General features: G+C 46.4%; 1 protein-coding gene and 1 pseudogene across 1 annotated transcript in view; both read right to left on the bottom strand.

Moving 5' to 3' along the window:
- Window positions 1–338: 338 nt before the first annotated feature.
- On the bottom strand, window positions 339–4,481 carry LOC146192221 (N-alpha-acetyltransferase 40 pseudogene; annotated as a pseudogene).
- A 1,189-nt stretch (window positions 4,482–5,670) lies between these two features.
- The window catches only part of LOC146192219 (uncharacterized), a 46,467-nt gene continuing 35,378 nt past the window's right edge, over window positions 5,671–16,759 (bottom strand). The window contains exons 2-3 of the mRNA XM_084600025.1: window positions 16,060–16,149; window positions 5,671–5,976 (exon numbers count right to left, since the gene is read on the bottom strand). Of these exons, the coding sequence (XP_084456151.1) occupies window positions 5,773–5,976; window positions 16,060–16,149 (294 nt within the window). The 3' untranslated portion in view covers window positions 5,671–5,772. The remainder of the gene's footprint in view (window positions 5,977–16,059; window positions 16,150–16,759) is intronic.

Raw genomic sequence — 16,759 nt, 5'->3', positions numbered from 1 at the left:
TCTTCAGGACAAGCCATTGCAGGGACAGAGATGTGCAGCGCAAACAATTAACTGTTCATTTTTCTTCGCTCATTCCAGACGTAATAAGGGAGTAATTACTCATTGCATCCACCCAAGCGCAGCCATACGGCTACAAAGGAAAGCTATACAGCTTTCTCAGAAACTTCGTAGTTGGCTGCGCTTGGGTGGATGCAATGAGTAATTACTCCCTTATTACAAATCTGCTGCACCTTGGGGGATTCCCCTAAATATTTGACCAACATCATTCTGGAAGTGCGTCGACAAAACTCTGACTGACAGCTCCCCATGCAATCACACAGGTGCAATCAGTTGCACCAATTAACAGATGTCATCACAGGCAGGAGAGAAACAGACCAAGCAAGAAATGGCTTGTCCATAGGTCCTCTGGGGTAATGATGCTGATGACATGAGAAAGAAAAAAAGGTGGCCGCACAGGTGCTGCTGGTGACGTGCACGGTCAGCGCTTGGCAGGCACCCCAGTGCGTCGGCTCAGAATGACGTAGTCGGCCGCGTTGCCTGCTATCGTCAATGCGATAGCCAAGTGCTTTCTGATAGAAGGCCAGTGCACCCGCGTTGCTCGTGAAGACGGTCAGCACGGTCTTGCACATGCGGAAGTGAGCAGCCAGCACATCCAGCAGTCGCATGAGGTGCGAACCCAGGCCCCGCCGCTGCACGCGAGACTCCAGCTGCAGCTCGTAGCAGTAGAGCACCGACATGCCACCATCCATGTCGAAGCTGTAACAGAGGTGGGGCCAAGTCAGAGGGAGGGGCCAAGCTACCTAATATGGGAAAGCATTACATCATCCTCATCATCAGCCTGACTATACCCACTGCAGGTTGAAGGCCTCTCCCATATTTCTCCACTTAACCCGGTTCTGTGCTAGCTGCATCCACTTGACCCCTGCGAACTTCTTAACCTCATCCGCCCACCTAACTTTCTGCCGCCCCCTGCTACGCTTTCCTTCCCTTAGAATCCAGTTTGTTACCCTAAGCAACCATCGGCTATCCTCTCTTCGCACTACATGTCCTGCCCATGCCAATTTCTTCTTCTTAATTTCCACTAGAATGTCGGTAACTTGAGCTATTTCTCTGACCCACGCTGCACGCTTCCTATCTCTTAATGTTACCCCTACTATATTTCATTCCAAAGCCCTTTGGGTAGCCCTCAACTTAAAGGGACAGAACACTGGCCAAAATATGTCATGAGATTATTGTAGAGATGAAAAGATCGTGCCTCATACAGTACAGATCGAGGACTACAATATCAAAGAAAAGAGGTTTTACAATTTTAATTTGACATTGAAAATCGCATAAAAATAACCTAGGCGCTATCTAGCGGAGAAACGCTAGTACTTTCAGTGTAGCCCCCCACGTGACTACATGTCAGCAAAATATAGCTGATTTTGTAAGTGCAGACTGTTCTCTTTTCTTCTAGGAGTGCTTGCCAAAATTAATTATATTTTGCGCTCTCTCCAGTGCGTCCTTAACTAAAAACCACCCCTGCTTTCGCACCGCGAGAGGTATGCTTTCAGGTTTTGCCACTAGATGGCACCACAGTGTTAGCAATTTCGTGAATGAAGCAATGACAGTGCCCACTAAAACTTTCGTTACGAGGTCGTGCATTATTGTGCCGTACCAGCATCGAGTGTGAAACTGAAAAGGACGTTACTCTACGCAAAAAATATCTGGTTACTGTCTAGTGAGTCTGTCTAGCCTCCATGTTTCAGCCCCATAGGTGAGTACAGGTAAGATGCAACTGTTGTATACTTTCCTCTTGAGCAATACCGGTAAGCTGCTAGTCATAATCTGCGAGTGCTTGCCAAATGCGCTCCATGCCAATTTTATTCTTCTTGTTATTTCTTTTTCATGGTCTGGATCTGTGGTTACTACCTGTCCTAAGTAGACATATTCGCCTACTACTTCCAGTACTTCGCTACCTAATGTAAACTGCTGTTCCTTCCCGAGGCGGTTGAACATTACCTTAGTCTTCTGCATATTGATTTTTCAAGCCTACCTTTCTACTTTTCCTGTCTAGGTCATCAATCATTATTTGCAGTTCATGTAGTGAACGTTTCTCTAAGTTCCGCATACGTTACATTCAAAACAATATCAATCGGCTGAAAGAGTATGTAGTCTCGCGACTGACGCAACAACTTTTCATCAGGACGTCGTGCGTGAATATTTGTACAGCAGAAGTAAGGAGAGCGACGGGGAAGAGAAGATCGTTCTACTTTAAAGCTGACCCTTATTTAAGGAAGGAGAAAATTATATTTCCCTTCATGAAACTGAACATTCCTTTATAGCTAGCTCTGTCCATTATTTCATTTAAGTATGATCTATGACAGGACGGCATGTGTGTACGTGTGTGTGCGTTTTGGGGGGCGATTGCTTCGAGCGTTGTTGCAGCCATAAATAATTAAATAGTGATTCGAAAGCAGCTCGCCTGCCGGGAGAGTCTCGGCGCTGAGCACCTGTCCCAATAGCGTCTCCATTTGGGCATAAGGAATTTATTTAACGTAAAACATCTAAATAGACACACCTGCCACTGGAGAAACCGCATTTCCAGTTATGAACATAAGACTCATGTTAGTATCAGAAGCACTTTATTTTCTATATTATTTGCTATTTCTACAGGTTGTTCGAAATAGTTATTTTGGAATGAGCTATGCGGAACTCAGAAAAAATGTGGTGTCCACAAAAATTAGATCAACTTTGACAGCAATTGCCAGCATGCATATTAGAGAATATAAAGTTACGACTGATGTCAATAAAACTGAAATTTGGTGGCCGTAGTCTTCCTAGATGTTTCTACAGGGTGATATCTAGAAGTGCGAGCTTGAAAAGCTTCGGTTTTCATTTCTCTCGAGTTCGATCCAAGCAGCGGCGGTCACATCTCAATGGAAGCGATATCGTCAAGGCATCCACCTTCTGCACAATGTAGTCCCCATTAAAGAACACCAAGTGATCGAAATTTCCAGGACCTCCACTGCAGCGCCCCTCATAGCCAGTTTCTTTGCAAACATTAAACCACATAGACATGCCACCAAGCTAACCTGGCATTAACAAGTTTACTTATAGTACTGTCAGCCCAGTATGAATATTTGCAAAGAATGGATCCAACCTTCTGCATTTAAGAGAGCAGTATCTGTCATATATGCACGTCTTATTTTTGAAGAAGATTGATCCGTATTTTTTATGATTCTAACTGGAAGATTTTGTTATAAAGGCTTATTCACATGTGGAATACACTGGAGACGTGCATCTAAAGGAATTATGCTATGCTTTCTTTTATTTCGGCGTTGCGCGTTCTACGAAACCAGTGGATGACAGCGCGAAACCAGGCAAAAACCGCCCGCTGGTGCTGCTGCTGCAACAGGTGTAGAGCGAACAGTGAGCTTGCGGCGCAACATACCGCGGCGAGAGCGTAATTTATAGAGAACCATTCCCATTGCTTTAATTAAAAGAGAACCGGTCCCGACCGACCGACCGACCGACCGACCGACCGACCGACCAACCGACCAAGTTCAGCTAATTTTGAATTTATCTCTACAGTAAGAAAGAACTAAAAATATAAATACCGGTAGCGAAAACTGTCAATGCATTGGCGCTCAAGCCCACCGCAGAGGGCGCGCCCTACAATAGGTGGTCTGCTACTGCTCCCGAGCCTCCATGCGCTCGTGACGAAAATTCTTGCCGCAAGCTACGGGTTATCGTTTTGCCAATTCTAGCTGTAATACACCACATGGAATAGCTATACGTCCGTGAGACCACGGTCAGAAACTGCCACAGCGAACAGAGAAGAGAAATTTGCAGTTCACAAAAAGCCAAAGGAAATTGGCATGCTCCGAAATTTACTGAAACAATATTCGGTATGTGTGGGCCGAAACCATAACTTATATGCAAGACTTATTCCACTCTTTGTGGTTGAATGGTGAGCAAGCAGTGAAACTGCAATACATGTGTGAGATGCGACACCTAAGATGCTTAGCAAAATAGTGTTTTTTTCCAGTGGTTTGTAAATCTAATTATTTAAATTGGTTCCAAAAATGTCTATTCTCAGGTGTGGATAGTCAGAAATGTTGTCTAATTATACATGATTATCATAGATAGTTGGATTAATTGAAAATAAAGGCAGAGAGGTTGGCCGGAATAATTCAAATCTGGCCTGCTACTCTGCACTGGGGAAGAAGGGGAGAAGAAAGAAGATTATGATGGGTTACCACGCCCTCCACGGACCTTCTTTCATTTGTACATACCATGATCTTCTTCTTCCTCTTGTACATACCATCATCATCGTCCCGCGGCGCCGGCTCCGGCACGCGCTTGGGTTTTCTCCATCGGATTAAACGCTGATACGGCATACCTTACCTTGCCTTCACGACCTTGCCGTCTAGATCTGGCCTTCTTGATTTCTCCAGTGTTATCCGCGAGGCTCTTTGTGCGCAGAAGCTGTTAGGCATAGTTCACGGTGCTGCTTCAAGGCTGTATCCTCAGGAATCCTTTCGCGACTGCTTTTATGCTTTCTCACGAGGACCACTTTCAATAAATCAATTACACAAGCCGATAATATTGAAACCTAATATCAGAGATTGCATCTTATGACTCAATTTTGAGGTTAGTGCTACATCTTGCGTAATTGGTGATAACCTTTGTCTTCCAAAGGCACTCCAGCGCACACTTTCACCTTCCCTTCGCAATGTTTATTCTTTCGTGGCTCGAGGTAACGCCTGCGGTTTCTTTCCGTTGTATCAGGTGCTTATCACTGATGATATCGCTTTTCTAGCGAAACGGGGCGCGAAAAACGTGGTAGTAATTAGAAAAGACTCACGCAAGCGCTATGTGTATACTCTTTTCACTTTTTCGCTTGCTTTCCTTGTTTAATCGAACACCATACGGCTCAGATACTTCCTGCAACTCATCTTTTCCCATAAGTAACATACAAAAACGTACCGTGCAGAGTGGGTCAGAGAAATTACTGGCATTCTAGTGGAAATCAAGAAGAAGAAATGGGCATGGGCAGGACATGTAGTGCGAAGAGAGGGTAACCGATGGTTGCTTAGGGTAACAAACTGGATTCCAAGGGGAGGAAAGCGTAGCAGGGGGCGGCAGAAAGTTAGGTGGGCGGATGAGGTTAAGAAATTCACAGAGGTCAAGTGGATGCAGCTAGCACAAAACCGGGTTAATTGGAGAAATATAGGAGAGACCTTCGCCCTGCAGTGGGTATAGTCAGGCTGATGCTGCTGATGATGTTGATGAACATACGCGCACGAGACTAAACTTGTATTTACTCATGCGAGATAATGAAATACTAACAAAATCAAAATTTTTGCTCACTTGGCTTGAAGAGATATCTATGACTTGGCTCAAATAACAGATTTCTTGTAACCTTACATTTTTAAGCTCATGAAATGGTATCCGAACTAAAATCTCTCTGATAGCATTTCAAGTTCTCTGTTCATTTTAAAACAGTGCTAGAGCACTGACAGATAGACAAAGTGACAAACACACATTGTTACTTTTTCTCTCTCCGTGTTCTAGCTATGTCTTAAAATAATTTTCGACAAACTCGTCCAAAAAGCCATTTTCTCAGTCTTACGTCTCGCAGCACTGTATTTAAATGAGTTGTCAGTATTGAACACAGAAACGATCGTAGGTTTTTTTTTTTATTTTTTTTGCATGATGCCATTTCGGCATCTTTCGGAAGCGGTCGTCCGCAGAGCAGAGTGTGGAACCCTAAGCAGTCTCGTGGGATCAGTCGACATCCTGCGGTCCGGGCAACAGCCGTGACCGAGACAGCCGCGCTCGTCTCGCGAGCCTTTCCATCCTCGTATCCACAAGCTTGAAGGCGCTAAGATCGAAAGGCGGACACGTGGGGTCCTGGTTCAGCATTTCAAGGTTGAACACGGCCACGGCAAAGTGTACCTCCTCCTCCTCATGTGAGACGGCCGACACCAGCTGCGTAGAGAGAGAGAGAGAGAGAGAAAGAAAAACCACAATGGAATGAAACATTGTGGAAGGAAACGAGGAGTAGCGCGATCAGTGATGGAAATAAACTATACAGAATGTACGCACAAAGGGCATAGCAAACCATTTAAACTGCGCTTGGAACAAGCGATGATGTACACATATTTAAAGATTTAACCGCCGCGGGCCAGGCCACAACTGTTTGACGCAACAGAATTATTTCAAGTCTGTTGCTCAGAGCCGGGTAATCAAGGGACCATTGAAACGAATTGAACCACCTTGTTTTTATCATCGCCCGCTGGATTTCACCAATTCCCATACGCCAAAACTTTAGAGGCTGACCGTACTCTTTAAATGGTGCTCCAAACAAGTACTTGAGTAACACGGGGAGATGCAGTGCTGGTGTAGCTGTAGAAAATCCACCTAGAGTGTAAGAGAATCTTTATTTCCCGATATTTTCCACCAGGAAAGCAGGAGGAAAAACTTCTTTGAGACGTAGTATTGAGGTCGAGAATGTACTGAGCCAGTTTCATCAAGGCCAACAGGTCCGCCGGATGCATGGCCCGAGGCTAGCCAAGTACGCCACTTTGTGGAGATGGATGTTGAAAATGAGGAGAGTGAATTGCAACGGGTTGGAAGAAAACGTAGTGTTCTACATCAACATAAGGCTGATATGATAATTCGGGAACGCGGAGAGTGTCTGATACGGTAGAGAAATGTTCGGGCAGGAATAAGGGGTCTACTTTTAGGTGAACATGCACCGAGGAACACGTAGTTGCATAAAAAAAGAGGCCGTGCATGGAAGGAATCGCGTATACAGGCTTGCGGAGCGACCTGATCTTGTCGGTCACCACCAGTACCGAAATACCTCACCAGAGCAAAATAACGCCGTCTTCATGTGATGTGAGTGATTGTCGAGATGCTGACCATGGCGGTGGTCCGGCGTGAATGGGAGCGGAAGGTAAAGAAATCGGACTACAGACAGGTCGCCATTGAATACTAAGCCTAACAAGGTTTAACGCTGTATAGAACATTAATCAGTTAGACTAGTTTGCAGTCCCAGCAACTTGTTGGCATTAAGTGGCATATCAGTGTTTAGTATGGTTAGGTGCACGTAAAAAATGTCCGCGGAAAATGTTTGGTCAAGTTCAATGCCGTCGCTGCTTAGAGGAGAGACGAGAACTAGATGCCGTGTATGAGCGTAGTAAGCTATAGAGCTCTATAGCATTAATGATGGGCTGACAGGCATCGTAATTAGGCTTAATAAGTGGTATAAACTGTGCGCTTACATCTAGTCACAATGACCAGGCCGTCCAAAGATGCTATAAGAAGTAGAATCTTCAATGCGTAAAATAAAAACCGAGTACACTGTTTTGAAGGATGATTTCATTGCGTAGTTAGGCAAGACGTAGACAGGAGACCCCCAATCACGTGGTTATAGCACAGAATATAGAAACAGTAAAACGCAATAACTTACGAATCAATAATACCTTCTTTAGCAAACGGATGAAATGAAACAGACATATATGAAAGCCCAAATGGGGAGAATACAAATGAAATAAATCCATATTGTACAATAACAACGCCATTATGGAGGATGTAGAGGTAATCGGCAAGGCGCGACTCAGTGATTATAAGACTGTAAGGCCTCAAGGTACCCACTGATTGAAAAAAAAAACTCTTTGCTTTTGTGCCTTTTGCATGAAATCATTTAGCGCCAACCAAGACGATCACGAGAGAGGCCGACAGATTGATGCGGTACTTGCAACTGGTCACTTTTTAAAGGGCACGTATAATTTATGGGTGCGCCGTCACACCACCCGCATACGTCAGAAATATATTCTCTTATCAAAAGAGCAAAAGATGCATGTGTAACATCGAGTGTGCTAAAACTGGAAACGACAACCAATCATTCAGCGTTTGTCAGATATACGTTGATCAGACGGAGCGCAGTTTGGATGAAATATTAAGGGAACATGAACCGTCGATGAGCGCTGCGTATCCCCTCTGCTTAAAAACCAGAAGCCTATTCTGTACTGACCACGAATCTATAATTTTTCAAGGTTTATCCTTCTGACGTGTATGAGTTTGTTAGGTGGTGCGACGATGCACCCATATGTTCCACGTGTCTTTCATTAAGAGAATCAGTTGCCAGGAGCGCGTCATCCGATCTGCCTCTTTCGCGTCCGTCCTGCTTGTTTTGCGTGTTTTCTTAACTCTAGGTTTGAATAGGGAACAGAAAAAACCGTAAAGGAGAAGCTTACCAGTAGTGAAGAGGAAGCCAAACATTGGTAGAACGCGGATATATACATTAATGTACAAGTTGGATAATGTCATTGCAAATATGGATAAAGCCAGGTGGTGTAGCCTGACCAACACCGTAGCCAAATGAATCAAGTCGATGATGAGAGTGCCAGCAGTTCAGGGAAACCAGTGGTTCCCACAATAAAGAACAAGGTAAAGCCTTAGAAGCAAAGGAAATGGGGAGAATCTGATAACGCAGATTTGTGAAGGGCGGTGGAGAGATCCTGCTAGAAACTTCAGTCACCTTGTATCCACGCAAGGCCGCATGTCCTCGACAGCATCGTAATCGTGAAAGAAAGCTGCCATTATTATATTTCATTTGAAGGGGCTGATCATGGACTAAAAAAATCACAACCTATAATCTTACTCTTCGTTGTTACAAAGCTTTTGCTAGATAATCTCTAATATTAGATTCTTGAAAACCTTCGACTCAAATCAACTAACAACCAGGCACGCTTTTGTAAAGGGTACTCGACAAGATATGTTTGAAGTATACCAACACTATCAACAGGTGATTCTTCGTATGTATACGACCAAATTATATGCATACCTTTCATCGATTAAGCACAAGCATTGACTTAGTCGAAACTCCACTAGTCATGCAGGTATTGTGGAATTGAGGTGTAGATGAACCATACAATACTGCAATAGATCAATGGTGGCTGCAAAGCTGCCGTAGACCTCTATAAATATAGCAATAATATCGTCATAATTAAGAGTGTTACGCATAGAGACAGAACCTTTCCAGCGCTGTCCACGACATGCTTATAGGAAGCGTTCAGAGATATGGTATGGGAACAGTTATGGATTAATTGGAGATTATATACCCGAGCAATACGTGATTCAATGAAAATATTGCCTCGATGAGTAACTCAAGGGAATAATTTAAAAAGACGATTAAGAACCTAGACAGTAAAAGAATGGTACGCCTAAAACGTAACATGACGGAGACAAGAATAATGTTTGGCACCCTCAGAAGGAACACTAGTTTACGAAAGGCGGTGATGCGCTGCAAAAGGAAAGAGGTGCATTATATTTAGTAATGTTAATGACCTCGAATCCGGACCATGAAAGTGTAATATCTGGACGAACAAGAGTGCCGTGATGTCAATTTGTCAGGTGCGCTCAGATTATAAATCGCAGCTTACCAGTATTCTCCGAGATGACAGTATACGGAAGCTCTATCTTACCTGTCCTCACCCGCGGGAAAACTCCCCAGCTTAAGGATAGAGTTCAGCTTGAATTGAGAAAAAAATTATAATTGCGGCTATGTATTAGAAGACTATGGGGACACTTTGTCAGCCTAAAGTGCGCTAGGCGAAAGCCTTTGTCGCGCAACTTCCACTGCCAATGACGGCCTATGTTTGTTACGACTGAGACCCCACCATTGCGTTTCTTTGTCAATGCTTTGTTTATGGCATTGAGTTTTAGTATCAGGCGAAGCGGCTTGACGCTGTTCACGCCTTCGTTGACTGCACCTCGGTTCAGCCTCCCTGTCTTGTGCCTGGCGACGCGTTTAGCCGCTGCTGACATGCCGCTGATGCTTGAGTTCGTTTAACTTTCGCCGTTTCGTGTTCGGAGAGTTGCCTTCCTCTGCTGAGCCGAAACACGTGGTGCGAAATAGCTGCGCCGCTTGGGAGCCATCCTCCTCCACTAGCTTTCCGCACACTGCCTGTACTGTGGTCGGAGCAGCGCTCGATGCCGCATAGATGTCGCTGCGCCGACAGCATCACCTATCGACGAAGATGACGTCACCTTTTGACAGCTGCGCTCGTCGATGAATCACCCCAGGCACTGGATGTAATGCCAGACGGACGGGGGAATCAGCCATTAAAGGCTCTCGACTTAAAATATAGGTGCAATGTAAATAGACGGGAACCGGGTAGCTTGAGTAGGGAAGATTGCGCCAGTTGGACAAAATTATCAAGACGAAGAAGAAATGAACATGGGCGAGACATGCCATGCGCATACGTGATGACTGATGATCGCAAAGGGTGGCAGGATAGGCTTCGAGAAAAAGAAAAAACAAGTGCAGTAGAGAGCGGTGTAGTAATCCCGATCGCCATCAGCTCGTGCGCCAACCCGAAGAGGTAGACGAAGTGGAGCCGGAGCCTTGTTGGCACTGCCCTGTTGATTAGAACGCTACCCCCGTCGCTTTGGTTTGCGGACGTTGCTTGCGGTCTTGGTGCTCCTATAAACACCTTACACTTGGTGGAGGTTCGGTCGTCGCCCCAGTCCTCCTCGCAAATTTCACCCTGGAACTTCGGAACCGCACGCTACCGCCTTCGGTCACAACCATGCAGGACGCTCCCAGCCAACCATTGACGCCCATCCCTGCCACTCCTGCCACCATCTTCTGTCCCGGGGCACAACGCCCCCGTGACCCACCTTTCTTCAGTGGTACCGACGACCACGACGTTGACGACTGGCTGGCCTCTTTCGAGCGCGTCAGCACTTACAACCGCTGGGACGATTCCATCAAACTGAGCAACGTCCTCTTCTACCTCACGGACGTGGCGAATCTGTGGTTTCGAAACCACGAAGCCGATCTTCCTATGTGGTCTGTCTTCAAGAAGAACTTCGCGGATGTCTTCGGCCGTCCTGCGGTACGTAAACTCCGCGCCGAACAACGCCTCCATGCACGGCTTCAACGTCCCGAAGAAACGTTTACTAGCTACATTGAGGACGTGGTTGACCTCTGCAAGCGGGTCAATCCGTCCATGCCCGAGCCCGAAAGAGTCACACATGTTCTAAAAGGTCTCACTGATGATGCGTACTATATGATGTCGGCCAGAGACCCTACTTCCGTATCCGACATTATAGCACTGTGCCAGAGGTTTGACAAGCTACGAAAGCAACGCGCTTCTACGCGGCGGGCTGCCACACCTGCCGGCATTGCTGGCTTGGCACTGGCTATGCCGTCTGCGGAACAGTCTCAATTTACGCAGAATATCAGACTTCATCCGCGAAGAAGTTGCACGCCAGCTGTCCCTCCTCCACCCAGTTCAGCCGACCGTCTGCACTTCGCAATTAGCGCCGGCCAACGCGCCATCCATCTCGCCGGCTATCCGCCAAGTTATCGAGGAGAAAGTCGCCGAAGCGCTTCCTTCTAGTTCCCATCGCTCCTGTGCAAGCACCACTCACTTACGCTCAAGTAACCGCTGGAACGCGCGGTCCGCTTCCAACATCGTCGTACCAGAACGGCCCTACATTTTATGCTCCACCTCGTTTCATGGCCCCTCAGTCTCAGATCCCTCGACCGCGACGCCGCATTACGAACCCATGGCGAACCGCCGACAATCGCCCAATTTGCTATGCTTGCGGGCTCCCGGGTCACGTCGCTCGCCTTTGCCGTCAGCGCCCGCTTCATCCTGAGAACACAGTCCGTCAGTACCACTACGATCTCGAGCCGCCCTTGAGCAACGTCTCTTCTGGATCGTCTCCACCTCGGGCTCAGTACTCGACACGCCGTTCGCCTTCGCCTCGCCGACGTTCCATTTCGCCAATGGTCCGGCGACAGGGCCCTACGCAAGGGGAAAACTGAATGCCGCAGTTCCGGAGGCAAGAACTGCGCGTTTGACGAACTCGTTAAGTCCTCCGCCTTCTCCCGTCATTGAAGTGTTCGTAGAAGGTTTTCCCGTTCTTGCGCTGGTGGATACAGGTGCTGCCGTTTCCGTAATTAGTGATGCCCTTCGCCGCAAAATTCGCAAGGTCACGACGCCGCTTTCTGCCTTTTCGCTTCGTACGGCCTGTTCAGAGCGCATCACCCCTGTGGCAGTGTGCACGGTACGAGTTTGCATCACAGACATTACGTATCTCGTCGAGATGGTGGTGCTTTACGACTGCTCCCACGACATCATCCTCGGCTACGACTTTCTGTCAACTCACAGTGCTGTGATTGATTGTGCCCGTGCTGAAGTAGAGCTTTCCCCTGTGTAATGTTTCCCTGTGTGACCCGCCTGTGCGCCCTGCTAAACTCCTTGTAGCTGCAGACACCGACATTCCTCCCTTTTCTTCTGTTCTCGTTCCCCTTATTTCGACATCTGCCCTCCCTAGTCCTGTTCTCTTTACGCCCAAACTCGCCTCCGCCCACCATAACCGCCTCCTTCTTCCTTTCGCCGTTCTAACAATTTCTGATGGCAGCTGTGTCATTTATGCTTCCAACCCTTTTCCCTGCCCAACGGCTGTTCTTCGCGGGGAGTGCCTCGGCTACATTGAAGAGCTGGACCCTGATCGCACTTACATGTTCTCCGAACCTGAAGTTTTTTCTCAAGTCGCTGCCCTGACGTCTTGTGCTGCTACGAGTGATGAGCTTCCTGTCGACGCCCTTCATCGAGCTATCGCGACCGACCTTACGTCCGCCCAACGGGACCAAATAGTCGCCCTCCTTCAGCGCTTCAGTGCATCTTTTGACGTGTCCCAGCCTTCCTTGGGCCGCGCCTTGACCGTTTCTCATGCAATCGACACTGGTCCTCATGCTCCCCTGCGGCAGCGACCATATCGCGTGTCGCCCACTGAGCGCCGCGTCATTCGTGACAATGTCGCCGATATGCTTCAACGGGGCATCATACGACCATCTCATAGCCCTTGGGCCTCCCCCGTAGTGTTGGTGACGAAGAAAGATGGCACGATCCGCTTCTGTGTGGACTACCGGCGTCTGAATAAGATAACCCGCAAATTCGGTGTTCGAATGAGCTTAGGAAGTGTGCAAATACTTCGTAAATTAATCTGCTAAAGGACCGGGCTATTTCCGGCATCTTGCATTCAGGAAATCTAACAGCACGAAAGCATGGAACCACAAGGCAGAAAAAAAAACATGACGTGACACAAACGCTTGTGTGACGTCGCCTTCTCCTCTGTTGTGTTTGTATGCCATAGAGCTGCTAAGTTTCCTAAATTCAAGACTAACCAACTCGACCAAAAAGAATTTTATTTGAGACAGAAGACAGTCACACTGCAGTGGTTGTAGTCAGGCTGCTACTGCTTCTGCTGCTGTCGATGATGATGATACTATTCTCAGGGTTGGATAACTTTCCAATGAATTGCTAATACAGTGAAGCGACTATCTTGCACCGACTGGTCAATCTCTGGCATACTTCGTTAATTCAGGGCCATGAACCCAGCAGCTCCAGGCGAACGCATCATTGAACATATGATGACGCAACTAAAGCCCGGTTCACACTGCGGAAACATTTGATGGACTGACGACAGCGTGTTCACGTAATGCCAGCTACCCTGTCACACTGTTTCAACACGAACTGTCCGGAAGTACGTATTTGTCGCCCGGCTACAGGGAACGGAAACTTTTGCAGGAATCCTTGGTGAACTCCTTGTCACACCGACATAACTTGGGCGACGCTCCTCTGCAGCCGCGGGTGACTCCGGCGCACAAAAGAGGAGGGGAGCCACGGCGAGGCCCCACCAAAGCTGGTACCGACTCGAAACCCTGCCCCAGTGCTTAGAAGACGCCATACCGCGGCACACAAAGCGATGAAGGGGAGTCTTTTTTTTTCAAGTGCTGGTTGCGAGCATGAAAACCATTAAAAACGATTATTCACGGTTACGTGCATGCTTGGGTGGTGTGTTGTCGCGGAGTTTTCGCTCAGCCAGCTAACGGGCCAAATACTGCTGACAGCCGCTTTTTGCAGTTAGCTTTCGTTGCCCAAGTCTGTCATACCGACGTAACACCCCGGCAACCTGCCTTGCTTCTCAGCTGCTTGTGCAGTGTGACAAGCTGTTTGGAAACAAGTGTCTTGGGAAACAAGTCCGCGGCTTGACGGGCGGACGTGTTTTGTATATGCCGCTGTTGTGTTCCCACAGTGTGAACCGGGCTTAAGCTAGAAAAAAAAAAATGAAGCTCAAGCCACCCCTCGGAACATTGTTGCCATGCACTGCACGACCAAAGGTATGGAAGAGAGCCTCAAAAGACTCGAGAAATCCTACTCTGCGGTCTGCTCTCTCCTGCTTCATTGATGACACATAGCCCCCTGAAGCACTTGTCTGTTCAATGTTTGCTGTAGCCCGCTTCCCTGGAAAGGTGTGACTCTCGGGACGCGGCGAAACCATACGCGGCGATGCGGGGCAAACATGGCTCGAGGTGTAGCACTGAACTTTATTTTGTTCCTGGCTTCAAGAAAACAGGTAACTCATCTGTACGAAATTTACGACCCAAACCTCCTCATAAGCGCACTCTTCTTTATATTCGACTTGTTTTCTGAAATATACTCTGTTTTCCGATCCCCAGTGAGACTCAGCTCGAGAATAAAACCCCGCCCACTTTCAGAACCTCCATACAGAATTTCCCCGCAACAAAAAGAAAAGAAAAATAAGGTATCGGAGTAATACGTTTGTTATTATGTGCAATGTATAAATTCTCAGCAACTTTCGGCATAAAGATGCAACATTTTGTGTCAGTTGCAGAAGTGTATTTTATTTAAGTAAACTGGATTAGGCTTAATTACATGGAGCAATCGTATTGTCTTTTCGCCGCGAGATGAAAATGCACTATCCTTAATGAGCCCGTCCACAAAGCTCTGGTCATTTAAAAGGAGGTAGAACAAAGGTATATCAGCACATACATTTTGGCACGAAATAGCTTACAAAAAGGTCTCAGAACTATTGTTGTGTAGGCAGAACTATCGATTACTTCAGTTCAATCCTTATGGCTGAAGTTTTACGTTACTCTCATCCGCCACGAAATGCCGTAAGGATGAATGATGGTCAAAGAAAATGCGAATGCTGAAAACAAATTGCCCTTCAAAGAATTTTCTTATCGTTAGCCTCATTCCTTCATCGCTTCGTGCACTTTTACCCCTGCTCAAGAAACTTCTACACTGAAACAAACCAAAGACCTCATTTTCTTATCTCTGCTCTTTACAGTGACACTGAATGGTGGTTCTCTCTCATTGCGAGATTTGCGTAATTCGCAATGCGCTGGAGCGACTATTGTCACTCCATTCGCTCTCAGTTTTTAAGCGGCGCTCATTCTAGAATGGCCAGTTTGTGATTTTGTTTTTTATATGTGGCTACGGTTTTTCGTAGACAGAAAGTGATGCTAAAAACAAAATCAGAAATCGAAAATCCTGATCCAACTACTTTCATGCGTCCGCTCTAATTCCATTTCTTGTTATCTAAACAAAAGGCTAAGGATAAGACCAAGTTATAAGTGCATGCCTATGTGTATTTCGGTTAATTGAGCCGTATATTCAAAACCTGATAATATTTAATATTCCTTTTGGTTAGCTAAGTAATAGACGGCGACGCGGATTACTGTCAACACGTACCACCTGCTTGCTTCTCAAGATGTATTATGAAATGCGCCCCTTTGTTCGCACACTATGTTTGAACGTGTGCCGTTTAATATTCTGGGTTTTGGAATTTAGCACGCCAACAGACTACGAACCAATCCTAAGAATCTCGAGACAAGGTCGGACGCAAGCCAACAGTCCTTCTGGTAGGGACATAATATGAGATATAATCTGCTATTTTCGCCCGGCCTGAAATCTCGCCTCTTATACTGCTTCAAGCTCTGGCATGCCTTAATTTGACACCAGCATTACATAGGCAAACAGAGCAAACTGCATAAGAAGGAATTACCGAAATATAGCAGCTTATTTCGGGCCTCTGTTTGGTAATAGTTTCATCACAGGGCTAAAATACTGCGAAAGAAGCACCTTCCACTCTTCACAAAGGCATATATATGATATTGAACTGCAGTTTCTATACAGAAGGTAGCAAAGTAACAATAGAAATGTCAGTCACGGGACTTACCAGCTCCCTTGCGTCGTCGGTAGTGTTGAAATAGTACCAAGTTGATTTGTCCTTTTTTTTGCCCTTGCTGCCGTGAACCAGTGGACACGTCTTCGGAAAAGAGGGGAGCAACAAAGCATGAGAACCAGGTCCCCTCCATGAAACAACAGAATAAAAATTGAATTGCACTTTGGTTTAAAGAACAACATCGATCTGTGACGTAAAGAAGGTTCAGTGGCGCCGCTGTCGCGAGGTTGTTCTGACAGGGGTGCAAATGAGTCTTAGCGCGCATAAGAATACTAGGAACCAGTCATTTTCAGAGCAGTTTTCCCATTTTATACAGCACCTGTAGTATCCTTCGGTGCAGAGCAACCATAAGCATCGTAAAAAAGATTGTGAAAGAATGAAATCTAATTACAAGTGAGCGATATTTTAAAACGGGATACAAGCCGTGAGCGAGAATGATGAAGACACGTGTAAATAAATCTTACCAAAATAATTTTCTGGTTTCGGAAAGCACCAAAAAATGTGGCCAATGGTTAACAGTTTGCGATTGTTTGGAAGAAAAAGTACGACAAAGCATGTTACTTCATTTTAAAGTTTATTTTTAAAATGCCACGAAATATGTCTGTCGTACAGACCGATATATATACCTGAAAATCTCATTATCCTTCGTGTCCTCATCTAGTCCTATGTGCTGCCTCGCAGGCTACAATTCCGT

Source organism: Amblyomma maculatum, chromosome 4 (genome assembly GCF_055883805.1).
Source record: "Amblyomma maculatum isolate TAMU_Amacu chromosome 4, ASM5588380v1, whole genome shotgun sequence".
Taxonomy (NCBI): Eukaryota; Metazoa; Arthropoda; class Arachnida; order Ixodida; family Ixodidae; genus Amblyomma; species Amblyomma maculatum.
Note: the sequence above shows the minus strand (reverse complement) of the source record. Positions and strands in the feature narration are given on the sequence as shown.